General features: G+C 43.0%; 1 protein-coding gene across 5 annotated transcripts in view; it reads right to left on the bottom strand.

Moving 5' to 3' along the window:
• The window catches only part of PRELID2 (PRELI domain containing 2), a 58,619-nt gene extending 42,008 nt beyond the window's left edge, over positions 1-16,611 (bottom strand). For 3 of the 5 annotated variants that reach the window (XM_036081543.2, XM_078067348.1, XM_078067349.1), the window contains exons 1-3: positions 16,451-16,610; positions 3,185-3,242; positions 990-1,063 (exon numbers count right to left, since the gene is read on the bottom strand). In XM_036081543.2, coding sequence (XP_035937436.1) covers positions 990-1,063; positions 3,185-3,242; positions 16,451-16,525 — 207 coding nt within the window. In that variant the 5' untranslated portion in view covers positions 16,526-16,610. Of the gene's footprint in view, positions 1-989; positions 1,064-3,184; positions 3,243-15,669; positions 15,780-16,450 lie in introns of all 5 variants that reach the window. The other 2 variants (XR_013445817.1, XR_013445816.1) reach the window with 2 other exon arrangements.
• Positions 16,612-20,758: the final 4,147 nt, after the last annotated feature.

The following is a 20,758-nucleotide window of genomic DNA, read 5'->3' as shown; positions in this document are numbered from 1 at the left end:
CCTTTTTAAATAATAGATTCAAAGCGTGTATATAGGGCAAAGGCAGGGTATACAGCGTAGAAAAAGCCAATGATAATTCGCTGCACACAAGGGCAACACATGCGGAAAATAAAAAAGTTCTTTTCCATTGTCACATCAGCTTTCTTTCCCTCAAAGAATGTGACCGTCTTAATGCATGACAAGGAAGTGACAGAAGCCAACCTCTTTTTCTACATACAGCAAACAGCACAGCAGTGTAACCTGCAAGCTAATTGGCTTCTCCATCACAAACAGAATCACTTCCAGGTTGAAACAACCATCTGAGACATCGTAAGAAGTGCACATCAAGATGCTCTCCTCTTATTTCCTAATGATTCTAAAAGGACTGTTGTCAATAATCCCACTATGATTTAAGCAATGTTATTAAAACTTCCCACTTACCTTTGCCAACAATCACCAGAGTGCTTAAGAATTTCAAAGAGAGAAAACAATTTGATATCATGAAGATTTCATCATCCCCACCGTTTACAGAAACACACACAAAAGACTTACAGAGAACACTGAGAACATTATACTCCCTGAAATAACTATACTCTCTGAAAGTGAAATAGAAACTGAAACTTTTATCTTCCTTTCTAAAGATGAGACTAAATATTTACCGTCTGCCCATTTCTGATCTTTCTTATCTAAGAGTCATATCTATCCATGGACAGATGAGAAGAGCTGGTCACTTCATGCAAAGTGTCCAAGGTATCTGTACAATAATTATAGACCATCTCTATGTCCACTAAGAGCCCTCCACAAAAGAGAAGCAGAAATAGACAGGAAAAAAACTATCTCTGGTGGCATCTGCCAAAACTGAGGTTAGATATGAGAGTGCTTTCACCCTCTGAGGGGCTATGAGGTACGACTGGGACAGTTCTAACACTCCTATACATCAGAAAATGCTGTCTCTTTCCAGGACTACATGAAAATCATCCAAATCTGATTAAATTTTAAAATGAATTTACCTTCCTTAAAATTTCTGGAACCACATTCTGACAGACTGCAATCCTCTTTCTATAGATGATCCCTGTTGAGACATCTAGAAACAGAAAATTTTTACACTCAAAAAATTTTTAAGGAAATGTATTCTTGTCCTATGTCAATAAAACTTTTCATGTCGATGTCAATTTTATATATGTAGAATTCCTAGAGAAAAATGTTTAACTCAAAACTTAGTGTCCCTGACCACTTTTCTGGGCTAAATCATTCCAAATACACTCATCTGTGATCAAGGAGTAAGGGTAAGACAGCTAACTCACACTGCACATTCTAAAATCAAGGATAAAGAATCACGAACCATTCACTGCTCTGGACAATCAATGTCATCACTCCAATGACAAAAGCCAATGAGCCCTCTGTTCAACTCCAATAAAAAGAATGTTTTAACAAAAAAACTGGAGAATCGATTCTGCCACTTTCAGCACCAACCATGTTTTCAAGCACAGGCTTCTGGCTACAAAATTTAAATCTATAATTAATTATATTAGCCATACTCTTTACTCACAGGGAAGCAGCTTCCCTGTGACTGGCACTACTCTGTTTTGGAGAGAGAATAGCACCAATAATGTAAAAAACACAAAATAAATGTGAATTAAGAAACAGGGAGACCGGGTCAGAGAAAAAAAAAATAACCTTTGAGGTGCTGTCCTTTGCCCTGTAAATTAATGTGACTCAGCCAAGCTCCTATAGGGTTTCTCTAACTCTGGCTAGAGTAGCCTTGAAGGCTGGTGCGAACACCCAGACTGCCCAGAAGCCACTGCCAGGGTGAGAAGCGGGCTCATCTCCTTGCCACTGGCATTCCTTTAGCCATCCCATCCAAGGTTTGCGGCACACATACTTAAAATGGATTAGCCAATCTTGCAGGCAAAGACGCCCCCGTCGATGGTAGAATTTATAATTAATGTTTCTATACCACTTTGGGATGTGCACACTGTTCTCTCATTTGACCTTCACAGGCAGGATTATTATTATTTTCTTCTTCCAATTATTATTATCTTCTAAGCAGGATTATTATTTTCCCATTTAAAAAAGGAAGAAACTGAGCCTTCAGGAAGTTAGGTCATGCAGGTAATAATCAGGGCTGGAAATCAGATCTCTCTGATGCCAAATAACACATCTCTCCCACACTGAGTGCAGATACATGAAAAAAAAAATACTTTTTTAAAGTATTTTTTGTAGACATGAAGAAAAGACCCTCACAAGCAAACAGTTTTGTGCTCACCAAGCACAGAGAAGACTTCAGAGTCACGTAATGAACAGTGGCCTAGCGTATGTTTTCTCGGAAGGCTCAAGAGCATGTCAGAAGTGGGCCTGGGTGTTTCCAAGGGTTTATACACTGATTCCGTCCATCACTAGAGCTTCCTGCATGGCCCGGTTCCCAAGCAAGGACAGTGGAAATGCTTACAGTGACATGCGAATGACAGCGAGCAGGGCAGACTCCTACACTCTAATTCGGGGGTGAGTAAACACTTCCTGTAAAGGGCCAGATGGTACATATTTTAGGTCTTGTGGGCCAGACAGTCTTGTCACAACAACTCAACTCTGCTGTCGTTGCAAGGAAGAAGCCACAGACAATATATAAACAAGTGGGCATGGTTGTATGCCAATAAAGCTTTATTCACAACATCAAGCAGGACAAGCATAGTTTGTCAACCCCTGCTCTGGTCAATATGGAACCACACTGTCAAGTATAGTTATGATTCCATAATCTAATCACTATAGTCACATTTTATATACATGCTACTAATCACAACTATTTTGCCATCTATAAAATGATGTATGAATGTATGATAGGGATATAGCCATATGACCTTGGGCAATTTATTTAACCTCTCCATACCTTGGTTTCTTCATACATTAAATGGGAGTAATAATAATACATACACCATACATTAGTCTAAAGATTAAATGAGTTAATAAAGTGCGAGTGCTTGGCACATACGAAGTGCTCAGAAATGTTAGCTGTTACTACTGTCACCAGTTATTAATTGAGAGAATGACAAGAGCATACTGAGCAAGCCCTCTGCTGCTGTAAGTGCTGGGTACTCTTTCCTGTCACTTCAAATACAGAAATATACCAGGGTACACACACAACACCTTTACGAAAATCAGTATCACTTAATGATCATCACCGAAGTGAGGTATAATTCAGAGAACTTACCTCTTTTTTCCTCCACAATTTTTACAGAGATGACATTTTTATCCATGGGGTTGGGATACTAAATGAAAACACATAAAGAAGAATTACCATTTGTCTTTTACCAAAGTGAATTCTTTCCCAGCAACCACAGTTTTTTTGCAGGAACAGTACATATTTTCCAAGGAACCTCTAAGGCCCGTTTTCAATCAAGGCTCTTCACTTTACTACTTGGGCCTAGATGAGTGAGAGGCTATCATCAACTGAACCTGTATAAATCCAGGGAAAACCTTGAGATCCAACCTAGCCCTGGGCGGAGAAGGGAGGGTGAGGTTAAACTAGGTTAATTATGGAAACAGTCTTACATAAATGAAGAGTGTCCTCTGTGCCAGGCCCTGTGCTACACGCTCTATTTACTTACACGATCTTGTTCAAATCCCAAAACAGCCTCTCTGCTGTGACTGGGTCACGTATTATCACTGTCTCATCTGTCAGAAGTGGAAACTGAATAAAGATCGGAGAGTCTAGGATCACCCAGCTAGTCAGCGGGAGAGCCGTGAAATTAAACCGGGCCTGATGCAAAGTGAACCTTTCCCTACGATCGTACATCATTGTCTGACAGCTGGGCTGCTATCACAGGAGAACAACTACAGAAGTAGTCTACTCCAGGGGCTCAATAAGTCGTTCATCTATTAATTCCCCTGAAAGACAATCTGGATATAACAAGGCTGGAAAAAAAGCGACCATTTTTGTCCCGGCAGTTTACATACATTATTTCAGTTTAATTCTCAAATTAACACCATGAGGTATATGCTGCTTTTTCCCTTTCACATGTGTAAAATAAGGCCCAGATAAACTAAGTAGTTTGCTCAAAATCACCCAGCTAAAGAGCCCCGAGACTGTAATTTACCCACAGCTATTCTCTATTGCCTTTTTAACCTGCCTACCTAACTTACCCTTAAATCTCCTCAGAATTACCCAAATCCAGTCCTTTCTATCGCTCAGATGCAAAGAGCGGAAGTGACTTCGGGAGTGGAAGTGACTTCCTCAAACCCATAGGACAAGGCAGCCCCTAATCCAAGCCTGCTGAGCACCCCTTGGGCTCTTTATCTAGAAGCTCACACTGCTTCATCATGGGACCAAACCTGAAAAGGAAATTACAGGAAGTCCCATCCAAGACATCATGAAGGACCAACGGGGGATGAAAGCAGTGAAGAAGCTGAGAGGCAAGGGAAGAGGGCCCGCCACTCGGTGAACTTGAGCTTCAAGTCTTTGGAACCCCAGGAAGTGGTACATGCAGCTCAGTGAGTGTGGGTCTCCCCATCTCACACCAGCTACCTGTATGCATACGTGTGTGTGTGTGTGTGTGTGTGTGTGTGTGTGTGAGAGAGAGAGAGAGAGAGAGGGGTCGGCTAACTGGTTGATCTTCAGAGAAAAGGGTCCACTACTTCCACACATATTAAAGATATCTGTGGCCTCGAAAGACACTGAAAGACACTCACAGGCTCTGTGAGAACAGGAATCTGATCTACTTCCGTCACTCCATCTCTACCACTAACACAGTGTTTGGCACATAGTAGGCACTCAATAAATTTTTGCTGAATGAGTGATTAGGGAGCTGAACCTCGCTGACCTCAGGGGTCAATTTGGAAAATAAACCTCACTTTGCTTGGGGACCTATCTGTGAAGAGAACACAGATGGTCAGTAATCAGCAGCCTCGACACCGCATCATGCTCCAGGCCAAAAACTCTGACATTCACACTTGCATCCTGGCAACTGCAATTTTGAGAACTAATCACAAAGTGGATTTTTAAGTATTCATTCATTCATTCATTTCTGCTCCAGAAAAAAATGCTCAAAATTATGATGACTGCTTTCTTGAAGTTTAACTTTCAGATAATGTCCACTAGGGAGGGTCAGATTTAGCTACTCTGCTTCTTGGCAAGGGGCCTCGCTTACAGAGCACCCTTGAAGCAAGGAAAATATCTCAGCCTCACCCAGATCCCCTGAATTGTGTGTGTTTGTGTGCGTGAATAAACACTTTACTAAGGTAAAATGAAAGTCTGAAATTATTTCCTTCACTAGTCCTAGTTTGCTCATTTTGTATTCATCAATACATCCTGACTCAATATTACAAATATACTGTAAGTTGTAGGAAGATTACTGAACTAAATTATGGAAGAGATTTGAAATATATTCACCAGAGGAGGACAGTGATAAAAGCTTTCAAGTTTTGATTACGTCACCAAGTTATCAGTGAAATTCCTAAAGACTATAAACTCAGAAACTTCACATTTTTACATAATTTTAAGACTTGCTTATTAAGCCAAAGGGCACTGACTGAAACAACAGTGAAAATTCTCTATTCATTCTTCATTTAAGAGGTTTTTGAGTGCCTACCATGCCAGGCATGGTAGTAAAGAAACAAACAAAACTGTAGCCTCTTACAGAGGTTACGTATTAGTTGGGGAAACAAACAAAAAAATAAACATATCAGGAGAAAAATAAACACATCAGACTCAGGGATAATAGGGAAATGGGAAATTGTGGAGAGGGGTCACTGTAAAATACCTAAGGGTCACCCTTGTAAATAACAATGAAGTAAAATGAAGGTTTCAGCCAAACACAAGAGATCCTGAACAATTCACTTTAGTAAAATCATCTGCATGATCCAAGTCATTTTCCCACCCAACTACTTTGGGGAGTTGAATAGACACGAGCCTCATATTTCCACATGAGAATGGGAGAAGAAATGAGAGGTTTATTTACAATAGCTAAATCCCATGACGTGAAAGGCATATATTCTAACTTTTTTAAAATTAAAGATTTACTGTGCTGAGGCTCCCCCTACCTGGCATTACTTGAAATGATCTGACGCCATCTTGTGGTAACTTGAATATTCATGATTTAATTCAGAAACCTTCTGAAGTCAGGTAATAAGGGGTTGAGAGAGGGAAGGCTCTCAGAAAGAGGGTCATCACCAGGAATGCCAATTTGAGAAGACAGGAGGCAGTGGACAGGTTTCTCTGGACACCTTTTCAAACATGGTGTGACATTAGAACGGATCAAGCTAGGTCAGGGTCAAGACCATCAAAGACTTAGTGAGCATCCACTGATCTAATGCCCCAGGTATTAGAGGCCATCTCATGCATTATCTCGTTTAGTACTTCCCCAAAGGAGAAGGCCTACTAACTACTATTAAGACAAGGAGTTTGCGCTAGAAACAGAAATGGCGTAAAGCCTGCACACAAGCAGGGTCACACAGATTTCCCAATCCCCACTCCACACTAGCAACTCTCATGGAAGCAAAGCGGTCTAAACACCCAGATGTCTGCCAAAAATGCCTGCCATCCCAGAACCTGGCTCAGTGGATCACAAACTGTAGTGGCCTAACGATTACCACATGGGGTCGTGTATATTCACCCCGCGTGCCGTATGTTCTGGGGGACTTACGGGATTATCCAAAGTATATTTCACTTCATTTGAACTTACTTATGATATTACTTCCTTTATAGAATGTATAAAAGAAATCCTTTTTCTTTCCCCAAGATATAAATCTATTAGAAATATCACAGTCTAACCAGGGTAAAATGTTGACTCCTCTACAATGTCTTACACCTTGCTTTCATTTACCTTTTACATATTGAAAGGTAAGAGGCCTAAATAAATAAAAAAAAAAAGGTAAGAGGCCCCAAACAGCACTGGGTAAAAAAGAAGGTAAAAAAGAAAATATACATTAAGACAAACAAAGAGCTTTGAAAAGTGAGAGGCCAAGAAATTGAGTCCATCTAATTACAGGAGTAAGAGTTAATATATTTGTGGAAGCAGCTTCATGAAGATACAGTTACTTACCTTTCTCATTTACAAGGGAAAAATATACAAGCTTTCATAAAGCCTACTCTTAAGAGTATGGAGTTTTTATTTTTATTTTTTTTTTTTTAAAGATTTTATTTATTTATTTGAGAGAGAGAGAATGAGAGAGTGAGTACACGAGATGGGGGAGGGTCAGAGGGAGAAGCAGACTCCCTGCTGAGCAGGGAGCCCGATGCGGGACTCGATCCCGGGACTCCAGGATCATGACCTGAGCCGAAGGCAGTCGCTCAACCAACTGAGCCACCCAGGCGCCCAAGAGTATGGAGTTTTTAAAATATCAACTTTCCAAAAAGCTTAGAAGTCAATGCCTGCCTTTTATAATAACACCCCCCCACAAAAAAAAGTTAATGACCTCCAAAGGAACCATTGTTTACCAACTTCCAAATGGTATTATCAAAGAGAGCACAAGGAAGCAACCGAGCTGACAGATCTGTATGGTTAGTCGTACAAAGGCCAAGCGGACCTAAAATAAGTCTGTATATTAAACATTTCTGTTTTATAAGCACTACGAAAATCTTTGCTGCTCAGGCTGCTTCCAAAAATGCATGTGCAAATGGGTGGAGCAGCTGAAAGGAGACTTGGCCTTTAGCTAAACAAAGAAATCACCATGAACTGTGCCAAATTAATGAGCTACACACAATAGTGTATCTTAGAGGAAAGTAAAGTTGATTTTATACCAAGATCAAATGAATCATCGATTAATCAAAATTTCAATGATCAAGGACAAAACATATTTAGGTCAATAAATTTTTCAACAGTTGTTCCTTGGCCTTTCAGACCAGTAGGAGGATGAAGTAGAAAGAACAAAAGACAAGGAGTCAAGACCTACAGACCATGATGCTGCCATCTGTGAAGCCAGAGGGTGGGCCACCAGAGGATACTCAAGGCCCTTCTGGCTGCGACAAGTTAGATTCTAGACAAAGGCCAACAATGTCACATCACCCTTATTCACTCAAAGATGTCCTAACAGGGATGCCTGAGTGGCTCAGTCGGTTAAGCATCTACCTTCGGCTCAGGTCATGATCCCGGGGTCCTGGGATCGAGCCCCACATCGGGCTCCCTGCTCACCGGGGAGCCTGCTTCTCCCTCTCCCACTCCCCCTGCTCGTGCGCTCGCTCACTCTCTCTCTCTCTCTCTCTCTGACAAATAAATAAAATATTTTTTTAAAAATGTCCTAATAATTGGCAATGACATAATAAAGTTTTTTGAAGGAAACAGCTTATAATTATGACATAAAGGAAAACCCTCGTATCTCAACGTTAAATGCATACATAAACCAAATGCATTTAAAGATACGAAGTCTACAAAATAAATGACCAGTACTCTGCAAAAGTACCATGGTCCAGAAAGACAAAAAAAAAAAAAAAAAAGCGTGAGGAAGTGTCCCACAATGCAGGAGACTTAACACATAACAACTAAATGCAATGTGGGATCCTGGATTGACTCCTAGACTGGAAAAATGATATGAGTGGACTACTGCCAAATTTCAATAAGGTGTGTAGATTAGTTAACACTGTATCAATGCTAATTCCCTGGTTTTAAAAATGATACACCGGTTTAGGGAAGCTGGGTAAAGGAATTTTTTGTCTGTTTTGCAACATTTTGTAAGTCAAATTACCGTTGACCCTTGAACAACATGGGTTTGAACTGTGTGGGTCCACTTCTATGTGGACTTTTTTTTTTCAATAAATACAATACAGTACTGTAAATGCATCTTCTCTTCCTTGTGGTTTCCTTAACATTTTTTTTCCTCTAGGTTTCTTACAGTCAGAATACAGTATGTACTTTACATAACATGCAAAATGTGTGTTCATCGACTATTCGTGTCATCAGTAAGGCTTCCAGTCAGTGGCGGGCTACTTGTAGTTAAGTTGTGGGGGAGTCACAAGTTACACAGATGCAGAGTTTAAATTGTGTGGGGGCCAGGGCCCCTATAAACACGATGTTGTTTAGGGTCAAATGATTTCTCAGTGAAAAGCTAAGAAATAAAAAGCAAAATGAAAATGAATACAGAGTGTTGAAAACAGAATGAGCTTTAGAATCCAAGAGACCTCAGTCTGAAGCCCATCTGTGGGAGTCTTGGGCAAATTACTTTAACCTCAGCCTGCCTTAATTTCTTCATCTGTACAATTAGGGGAAAAAATCCATCTCAAAGAGTTTCAGAGATTAAAGGGAATAATGTTATGTAAAGTATAACACCTGGGCACCAGGCAGGTTCTCAATAAACAGTACCGGTTTTTTGCTACTAAAGAATGAAATCAACATTTTTAAAACTTAGTTTCAGGACTTCAGTGTCTATTTTGCAATTCACTGTGGTGTGGCACTGAGTATACTCCTAGTATCCTTCTGCAAGCCAAACAGATTTAAGTGATGACTTAAAAATTATTAGAAGATATTTCTTCTTTTTCTGACTAGTAAAACTTCACAAGCTAATGCTTTACCGATTTGGGGTCTGTGTGACAAGAACTCCTGACACATTCCTCCCTGCTAGCATTAGGGAAGGCATCATAGGAGAGAAGTAGGAGGACTAGAGAGAACATTTACTTTTTTAAAAAGGCAATAAACTCTAAGTACTCTAAAAGCTGTCATAGATTTATAATTAAGATACGGGGTGCCTGGCTGGCTCAGTCGTGTGACTCTGGATCTGGTGGTCATGAGTTCAAGCCCCACAGTGGGGTAGAGATTACTTAAAAACAAAATCTTATAAAAAAAAAAAAACAAACTACAATCCTTGCCCCACACACTATGTCTATAATATGCCCCTGAGAAAGCACTCATGATAAAAATTAATGTATTTCCCTCTGTCCCCTTGACAGTGAGGTCCTTGAGGGCTCAGGCCATGTTTTATTTACCTCCTCATCTCCGGAGGGCAAAATGATACACAACTTATTATAAAATGTCCATTAGTAGACATATGAAAGCTTTACTATTACTGCTTTGATAGTTAAAAACTGCCCTACCTTCTATAAACTGATTAAGCCACAACCACCACTAGATAAGTTTCCAAGCACACTTTCCCATCATTTAAATAACATTTAAAAAATAAGTCATAATTCAAATGTGCACTGTTATTCATGCTCTTTCTTCTCTTTATTACTCCAGGTTGGTGAAGATTTCTGCAGACTGCTTCTCTCAGCTTTCTATTTTCAGGTTCATGGGATAAATGTAAGAAATTATTATTGTCAGGAATACTATCAAGATATTTAACAAGTACTTTAAAGCACCTACTGTGTGCCGACATGAAGTTAAGTGTGTTACATGCAACTACGTGCGTTAGCCACTTAATTTCCCCCAACAATGCCAGAAGACAGTTACTATTATCATATTCTGCAGATGAGGACCCTGAGGCAGAGAAAAAGAACTGACTTGCCCAAACACACAGCTAGAAGCGCTCCGTCCCCCCGGCTGATGTCAGAGCCCGTGCTCTTCCCGTTTGCACCATTCTGCTTCATGTCGTACCTAATCTTCTTCTAGCAGGATTGAGGACAGGAAGATAACAGAAAGACTATTACAGTGTAAGTAAAAAGATAAATAACCGTTATGTTAAACTAGCCCTATCATTTGTCAAATCATTTATTTTGGAAATATGGGTTCACCCCAAATAGTTTAGGAGCTTTTCAGGAAGAGATGTTCCCCACAAGTAAGTGGCAGATTTGCAAGGGAGAAAAGATAGGATCAGAAATGAAAACATTATTCATTACCCAATCAACTTGCTACTCTAAATGGAAATAGCCATTCATAAATCGCCTTTATGAGTTTAAGGGTAAACACTCAAACCATTTTGTTCAGCACGTCAGGCTCCTGGCTAGAAAAAATAAAAACCCAAGGCCACTGTGTTGAAGCAGAAAGAAATTATTTTAATCTGTCCATTTTATTACAGTGCCGTAAGTAAGGACATGTTACTGAAGCCCACACTAACTTCAGTCTCAAATTACACAAGGCTAAACTCCAGAGTGGTGTACTTCATTCACTCACTCCACAAGGATTTGTTGAGCACCTACTACTATATTCCAGGATCTCTTTGGGTACTTGGGATGCATCAGGAACAAATGGAAGATCTCTGCCCACGAAGCTTACACCCAATTCACAATGACTCCTTTGCCTACAGCACAGAAAGAAAATTAACCTGAACAACTCTATAGTAAGAAAAACTCTAACCTCTTTGGCCTTAACTGAGAATAAACAAGAAAATCCAGTCAACAAAAAGGCGCTCTGAGTCCTTTTTAATGACTTTAAATTTTAGGTAGAAAAACTGAAGGAGTGTTTGAATCCAGCTCATGAATGCAAGCCCAGTAAACAGACCCACGTGGGCTTGTATAGATGAGTGAGCTTCTAGCCTGCATCCAGGCAACCCTGTCTGCTCTTTGTGGGTGGTTTTAAGTAAAAGGAAGGAAACAGCTGTAAGTGATAAGAGCTAGAAAGCTAAGTCATACAAAGAAAGCAGCCTAAATGCACTGTCAGGTGCACTGACAATGTAGTGCATGGAAACTACAGTTTAGCATCTGATGAATAAACCATTTTGGGTCTCATAGCATTCCTCCATGAAGGGTTCATTGAGAAACACTATATTCCATGAACAAAGAGTTCTGTGGTGTTTGTTTTCAAGGTGCCACTTAGCTTTGAAAGCATGTAGCTAATATTTTGCCTGTGGTATCCAACAGGCAGGTGTAAGAAGAGCAAACATTCCTCAGGTTTTAAAAATAGTAGTATATAATAACTTGGAAGGCAAGTCCTAACATACCAAAAGACGTAGATCAGTAGATTCTATTTAAAATAGAACATCCTCAGTGCTGAAACAGCTTCAAACATACCATTGTGCAAAATCAGATTAAATGCTTCCAGAGATCCTCATATGATTGTCCTTTCTACCAAGTGCCTTCCTTTGAAAAAAATACATAAAGACTAAAAGAAAAATAAAAGTATATTTAGCCACAAAGATCATTCTTACTACCTTACACTTATAAAAAGCTTATGCTTGTCAAACTCTTACACATTTGATCCTCACAACAATCCTGGGAGATGAGGTACATGGCATTATTGTTTCACAGACACAAAATGAAGACAGTAGGGTTGTCATGTACAGTTGTGCATGTTGCTCACTGCACAAGGTCTTCTGGTCAAGGAGGCCAGGGGGCACAGGGCTACCCAGCCACCTAGTGGAAGGAGTGCTGAGACAGAGCAGCGACCAGATTGGGTCCCCACACCCAGGAACTGGCTAACAAACCACAATAACCCAGCTTTCTAGCCCTGCGAGCAGGTGTTGCTTGCCATCAGAAACTAAAGCCAGATGCCAGGAGCCACAAGCTCCAAACAAGCCCCCCTCACCCAGTTTTCAACCAGTCTGATCCACTTCAGACACTGTGCAAACGCTCCAGCGCCTAAAAGGAATGCTTGGCTGTGAAAACTGAACCAATCTAAGCCAAGATGGACCCCACTGATGACCCTTTTTCAGCCTAAGCCTCCTTAAAACTCTCTGAGACCTCTCCTTGGGGAGCCAGACTGCAGAATCTTTATTCTGTCTCCCCTGTACTGGAGCATTAAGCCCTGATAAAGCCTTGCCTGGAACTCCCGCTCAGCCTGCATTTCTAGGGCTTAGACAGCTCAAGAGCCTGACTGGGTAACAGCCCCTCTTGCTAATTGGCATAAATAGCCCCATTTCCTTTCCACTAGCCCCATTGACTGTGAGCTTGTGGAGTCCACCATCTAGATGAGGCCTCTTTCTAATTTGCACATGGGCACAGTACAGACTGGCGAAAACTGTGTCCCAAGGCCACCCAAAAACTGCTTTTAATGGGGAAAGCACAATGATTAGAATCCAGATCTACTGACTTCCAGTTCATGGCTTTAAGAAATATAAAGTGAAATGCTCACAACAAGTGGCTTTACTGACATCTCAGAATTTATTGACTCACACAGCCCCTCTGAGGCATTGCTTTGTGAATAAAAATAACAGAAGTGTGGTGTCACCCATAGTGTTTGCATTGTCCCACCGCTAGGCCTTTTCTGAAAATATTCTTTCCCTAGCCCTACCTTCCAAAATATCCTATTTACTATGTGTCAGGCATTTGGCTAAGTGTTTTATAAGAATTCTAACACATTGTAACTGAATGCAGCTCTATAAATGACCTCAGCTGTAACATATGGCACACAAAAACCAGTCAGCCGAGCCCAGTCAACCCACAGAATCCCAAGACCCAAAAGTCTACCATTGGTTTAATCCACTAAATCACAGGGGCGATTTGTTACAGAGCAACAGAAAACTGAAACACTGTATTTTCTCACCTTAGCACACATCCCTACTATACCCTTACATCAGGCACAAAGGGTTCAAGATGAATAAACTGTGAGAGAAGACTAGACAAAGGAAAACTGAGATGGGATGAAGAGCACAGCAAAGATGATTCTGGAACATTTTATTCCCTCAATAATCATCTGAGTGCCTATTATGTGGCAGGCAGCACAGCCTGGGGACTAGGGGTTGAGACTTTGGATGTGCTGAAATCCTGGATCTCCCAACTGCTGGCTGTGGGAACTTGGAAAAGTTGTTTAAACTTCTCTGAACCTCAGTTTCTCTAGGTAGGAAATGGAAATAGGTCCTAAGTCCTTCCCGCTGCTGCTGGACGGAGTAAACAGGATAATGTATGAAAGCACTCTTCCTCCCCCTCCCTTCTTCCCTAAGAAACTCCTATTCACACTTCAGCCATCATTTGACAAAGGCCACTTTTTCAAGAAAGGCTTTCCTAATGGCCACCTTGGGGGACTTTAGCAGGCCTTCCCTGCTATATTTGGTCCCAGCAACATGAACTTTCTCTGTGTAAATACACATCATCAATTGTAAGTATGTGTTCATTAGTTGTTCATTTATTAACATCAGTCTCCCCCACTAGAGACCATCAGCTCCATGAGAAGAGGGTCTATCTGCTGGGCCCTAGCCCCGAGCCTGGCACACAGAAGAAAAGTATCTCTAAACACCTGCTGAATGAAAGAAAAGCATTTAGCCCAGAAGCATGACCACATGCCAAGTACCCTCGAAAAGAGAGCTTGGCATTGTGCTATGTGCTTCTGCAGGAATGAGTCCTGCCCCCAAGAAGCTTAGGGTCTCATGAGGGAAAAAGGTATGTGTAGAAGTAACTACCCAACACTGCAGAGGATAGTCAGTGATGCCTAGGTCAAGTGCTCCTCCAGTTCTGACAAGATGGAGATCAGCTCTTGATAAGGATAATCCAGAAAGGTATTCCAGGGGAGCAGTGACATTAGAGAATCCACCCTCCAGACTGCCAGACCTAATAAAAAATGGAGTGTTAGATGTAGTGAAAAGAAGGGCCAGGGCGCCTGGGTGGCTCAGTTGGTTAAGTGACTGCCTTCAGCTCAGGTCATGATCCTGGAGTCCCAGGATCGAGTCCCACATCGGGCTCCCTGCTCGGCAGGGAGTCTGCTTCTTCCTCTGACCCTCCCCCCTCTCATGCTCTCTCTCTCATTCTCTCTCTCAAATAAATAAATAAAATCTTTAAAAAAAGAAAAAGAAAAAGAAAAGAAAAGGGCCATATGCACCCCAATGTTCACAGCAGCAATGTCCGCAATAGCTGAACTGTGGAAAGAGCCGAGATGCCCTTCAACAGACGAATGGATAAAGAAGATGTGGTCCATATATACAATGGAATATTAGCCATCAGAAAGGATGAATACCCAACTTTTACATCAACATGGATGGGACTGGAGGAGATTATGCTAAGTGAAATAAGTCAAGCAGAGAAAGTCAATTATCATATGGTTTCACTTATTTGTGGAACATAAGGAATAGCATGGAGGACATTAGAAGGAAGGGAAAAATGAAGGGGGGGAAATCGGAGGGAGAGATGAACCATGAGAGACTATGGACTCTGAGAAACAAACAGGGTTTTAGAGGGGAGGGGGGTGGGGGGATGGGGTAGCCCAGTGATGGGTATTAAGGAGGGCATGTACCGCATGGAGCACTGGGTGTTAGACGAAAACAATGAATCATGGATCACTACGTCAAAAACTAATGATGTACTATATGGTGACTAACATAATAAAATTAAATCAAATTAAATTTTTAAAAGTTTTTTAAAAAATGGAGTGTTGACTGTTTCTCCTTTGGGCCCAGAAGTCTGGCCTAAGGCAAAGTCTCCACCAGATCCACAATTCATTCTTTCATTCATTTATTCATTCATCATTTACCAGTTTTTACTGAGCACCTACTAGGTGGTAGGCACTATTCTAGATACTGAAGATCAATGAAAAATATCAACAAGCTGACATTCTCCTGAAAAAGAAGGAAAAAAAAAAGCCTCTATGGCAACACCATGTTAACCAGCGTCCTAACCAATCCTTGTGACTGGGTCCCCAACCACATCACCTCCTCTAATGGGGGTCCGGTCTTATCACTTAAAAAACTGACTTCCTCTCCTAGCATCTCTGTTTTGCTTCTGGGTTATACATGGAGCACACTGTCTGGTGGCCGCTGCCCAGGCAAACTACAATTCTTGCAAATCTTACTTTAAAAAGTGGAAGCTGAAGGGGAACCTAAAATACCTTCTGATACAAGACTCTTATCTTAGATGCAGAAAGCGAGGCCTGAAGAGAAGATGACCCTTGACCAAATGAAGTAACTCACGGCAGAGACAGACTACAGTTCAGGAGTCTCAGCTCCCAGGCCTGGGTGCTCTCGATTTCTCAAAGAAATTTCCGATTCTTCCACCACGAGCACAGTCCTAGGAGGAGCCCCTGGGATAAAGAGGACCACTGAATATTGAGCCTAGGGTGCAGGTGTAGTAGTACAAACAACTATAACATTTCAGTCTAAGCACTTACGGGAACCATCTCACTTGATTCCTCACAACCAGCCCTTGGCGTTAGTACTTTCATTTCCCCCATTTCACAGATCAAAAAACTAAGGCACAGAGAGGGTAAGATACCTGCCCCAAGTCCCACAGCCGTTTCATAAAAAAGAAAGTAGCGAGGTGGAAGAGCGACAATGCTGAGTAAACTAGGGTGATCGCTTCCACGGCTCCCACTGGCTTTTATGGGAGGGGGGGTCCAAGATGTACTAGAAAGATCGACAAGTCATGTGCAACTTCAACCAGGCTCCAGAACTTGTATTCCCTACGCCTGTGGGGCAGGGTGTGAACGTGCTGCCGCGCACGGAACCTTCCCCTCATTCCAGGGAGGGTAGGAAGCCCTCGAGGAAATCCACTTCCACCCCCGCCCCGCACATCCCGAGGCCAAACGCGCAGCTGCGGCGCGAGAGCGCGGGCGCGGACCCCGCGGGGGCAGGGGAAGAGGCAGGGGCAGGGGCAGGGGCGGGCGGCGGGCCCCCGGGAGCGCGGACAGCTGGGCGGGGGTCGGGGCGGCCCGGGGGAACGCGAGCGCGGCCCGGGGCCGGAGCGGGCGGGTACCTTGCGGAGGAAGCTGGCGACCACCTGCTCGAAGGGGTACTTGTACACCTGGCGCACGTCCACCGTGACCCCCATCCCCGCACGCCAGGTGCCGGGCTCTGCCGCGGCCGCAGGCGTCCACACCCGCCGGGCCAAAGGGGCGTGGGGGGTTTTTTCCCTCCCTTTTCAAACTTCCGAAACTTTATTGTCCTCCCGGAGGACAGACAGCCGCTCGCGCCCCGCCCCCTTCCGCCACCGCGGTGTGTGGGCGGCGGGAGGCCCGGGCGCGGCCCCGGAGGTCTGGGCACTGCAGGCACCTGGAGCGGCCCGGCCCGGCCCGGCCCGCGCTCTGCAGCCTGGACCTCCGGACGCGTGCTCTTCTGTCGTCACCTCGCCTGAGCTTCGGACTCAGCAGCCCTAAGAAAAGTGATCATAAATACGGAAACTACCCGCCCTCCAAGTTTGGGTTGTAATATAACCCTCCTCCGTGTTGCTGCCTCCCATGTGACAAAGGTCAGCAACTGCATGACACACACGACCTGGGCCGCTGCCTCAAAAGCTGTAAGTTGGGCCTCTAGGAAAAACTGCCTATATGCCCTGGGAGTGTTCATAAAGAATCATGGCTTAGCACATCCGACGCTGTAAGGAAATTCCTATGCCCCTCAAAGTTGAAACACCATGGAGCAAGGAACAAAGGGACAGGAAAAGAATTTGAGTACTTTTCACTGGACTGTACAGATTTTGCAAGAACGAGCAAGTGAATCCATTTATTCAATAAGTTATTCAACGTCTCACTTACTGAGCATCTACTCTGGGCCAAGCACTGTGGTAGGCACCACACATTCAGTAGTAAATAAAGCATGGTCCCTGCTGGCAGGTACGGTGGGCCAGCCAGGTGATTTGACATCCAATAAACAAAATAGGAAAACAAACAGGATAATGGATTAAAGCTATGGGGGTGGGTTCTGATTTTAGCGAGGATGAATGAGGAAGGCGTCGGAGGTGGTGACTTTCACATTTATAATTTTATGATCTTGCTTGCTACTGACACAAAGTCATCCTGGGGTTGCAAAACCATACACTGGGGTAAATCCAGCTCCCCATTACTCAGGGCTTCACTCCCGCCGCTGCAAGAGACTGGAGACAAATACACACCCATCCTAACTGGCCTCATTTTAAATTCATAACCACTAACCTCAAGGGGCCTTTTAATGGTGCTAGACAAAAAAAAAAAAAAAAAAAAACTACATTTCTCTCATCCACTAACTGTCCCACAGTCTTCTCATCTCAAACCCCCAACACTTCCTTCCCAGCTTATTCTCAGATGACTTCCTTGCTTCCTTTTTTACTTAGTGATTAGGAAACCTCTCTCTACCACATCTGTCTACTCATCTGTCCAAATGCCCTGCCTTCTCTCCTGTTCCTGTTAACTGTCATGCTTAGTTTAATGCCGTCTCACCACTGGTCCACTGAATAGAGCAGTGGGCTCGCAAATGGTTAACAAACAGCCCTCCTTCTAAAAAAACCACCAAAACAAGGCCCTGATGTCTAATGATTGCAGTCTCTGTCGTGTAAGTACTCCCACCATAGCCAATTTCAAACTACCAAAGTGATGTCACTAACCATGGAGGGGTGAAAGACATGCGCAAAAATGCCTGGGTGGCTCAGTTGGTTAAGCATCTGCCTTCGGCTCAGCTCATGATCCCAGGGTCCTGGGATCGAGTCCCGCATCAGGCTCCCTGCTAAGGAGCCTGCTTCTCTCTCTCCCACTGCCATTCCCCCCAGCTTCTCCTGCTTGTACGCTCTCTCTTTCTCTGTCTCTGACAAATAAATAAATAAAATCTTTTAAAAAATGCGCCACTGTGTGGTATCTCTACCATCCACATGTAGTAGACATGACTGCAAGAACATAGTTAATGGAGTCAATGCAATCTTGAGAAGTAACGAAGCTGGAGGTATCACAAATTCTAGATTTCAAGATATACTACAAAGCTATCATAATCAGAACAGTATGGTACATACACTTGGTAGGAATGTAAATTGCTGCAGCCACTGTGGAAAACAGTATGGAGGTTACTCAAAAAGTTAAAAATAGAACTACCATATGATTCAATAATTCCACTATTAAGTATTTACCCAAAGAAAATGAAAACACTAACTCAAAAAGATATAGGCACCCCTATGTTTATGGTAGCATTATTTATAATAACCAATATATGGAAGCAACCTAAGTGCTCATCAAACGGATAAGGAAGATATTGTGTGTATACACACACACACACACACATATATATACATATATGTATACATATATAACAAAGGATAGTTGGAAGAAAGGCAAGCAGGGACAAGGGCCTCTCCCCCACCCTAAGAGGAAACTACCCTTAGAAGGAAAAAGACCCCATCCTGTTATTCTAGTCTCTACTCAATGCCCCAGCTTTATGTCCTGGGAGGACTTACAGCTTATCTGTAACAGAAAGGAAGGGAATGGCCTTGAGTGTCCTAACCCAGGCCCAGGGGGCCAGCTCAAAAGCCAGTGGGATTTTTTTTTTTAAGATTTTATATATTTATTTGAGGAGGGGAAAGCGGGGAGCCCGATGTGGGGCTCAATCCCCGGACCCCAGGATCATGACCTGAGCCAAAGGCAGACACACTTAACCGACTGAGCCACCCAGATGCCCCGGCCAATTGGGAATTTAAACAAAGAGCTGGATCTGGCGGCCTGTAGCTGGCCGGCATGCTTTCTGGCAGTGGTGGCCACCACCCTCTTGGTCCCAGAACACCACCCTAGAAAGAGCCCTCCACCCTTTCCCATAGGAACAACTACCTGATAGGTAGACGAGCGTGTGGACAAAAACCTGATTGGATGACAGGTGTGTGGAGGGTTAATCAGATTAAAACAGTCCACACCAGAGAGCCCATAAAACCCCTAGATTTAAACGTCAAACAAGCAACCCTCTCGGGTCCCCTCCCTCTTCGGGAGCTTTGTACTATCGCTCAATAAACTTTGCTTTGCTACTCACCACTCTTTGTCTGGTTTACCTCTTCCTTCTTTGAAGCAGTGTGACCAAGAACCACAGGTACTAAAGGAAAAGAAATCCTGCAACATATATGTAATGGAATATTCCACAGCCATAAAAAAAGACTAGATTGTGGGGCGCCTGGGTGGCTCAGTCGTTAAGCGTCTGCCTTCGGCTCAGGTCATGATCCCAGGGTCCTGGGATCGAGCCCCGCGTCGGGCTCCCTGCTCTGCGGGGAGCCTGCTTCTCCCTCTCCCACTCCCCCTGCTTGTGTTCCCTCTCTCGCTGTGTCTCTCTCTGTCAAATAAATAAATAAAATCTTTAAAAAAAAAAAAAAAAGACTAGATTGTGGCATTTGAGACAACATGGATGGAACTAGAGAGCATTACGCTAAGTGAAACAGGTCAGACGGAGAAAGACAAATACCATATGATTTCACTCATATGTGGAATGTAAAAAACAATGAATAAACAAAAAGCAGAAGCAGACCTATAAATACAGAAAACCAATTGATGGTTGCCAGAGCAAAGGGGGGTGGTTGGATGGGCAAAATGGGTGAAGGGGAATGGGAGATAATAGGCTTCCAGTGAATTAGTTACAGTCATGAAGTGGGAGAGCTAGGTTCTTGTCTCACGGAGTCGAAGAATGAATCTTGTGGACAACGGAGAGTGAGTAAAGCGATAGAAGTTTAATTATTAAGTGAAGACACAGAAAAAGCTCTCAAGAGTGAGAGAGTCCCGACAGGGTTGCCACGAGGGCCTTTAGGGTTGGTCTTTTATAGAAAGCTAAACAGGGAACTTAAATGCTTTTAATACTTCTATTGATATCACCATTGAGCAAGGACTAGTGATAACACCTTCAATGGCTTATATCCTTTTTTAGGGTCTGGTTATTCTTTGTTGGTCATAGGTGATTATCATAAAAAGACACCCACCCCACACGCCTAGGGTAGGGTGGTCCAATTTGTCCCCTTATCTCTGGTTTCCCCGCACATCCACGTTTTTGGGATTTCTGTGAGCCTGATCACATAGCCCCCTATCTCTCTCTCCCTACCTAGCCCCACCTGTCCCTTACTCAGTAATAAAAGGCAAAGCACAAGGCATACAGTCAATGATACTGGAAAAGCAATGTATGGTGGCAAAAGATAGCTACACTTGCGAGGAGCATAACATAACACATGGAGTAGCTGTATCACAATGTTGTACACATGAAACAAAGTAACACTGTGTGTCAACTATACCCAAATTAAAAAAATCTTTCTTTAAAAGAATACAGGGGCGGGGCGCCTGGGTGGCTCAGTCGGTTAAGC

The sequence above is a fragment of the Halichoerus grypus genome, chromosome 2 (genome assembly GCF_964656455.1).
Source record: "Halichoerus grypus chromosome 2, mHalGry1.hap1.1, whole genome shotgun sequence".
In the NCBI taxonomy this organism is placed as follows: Eukaryota; Metazoa; Chordata; class Mammalia; order Carnivora; family Phocidae; genus Halichoerus; species Halichoerus grypus.
Note: the sequence above shows the minus strand (reverse complement) of the source record. Positions and strands in the feature narration are given on the sequence as shown.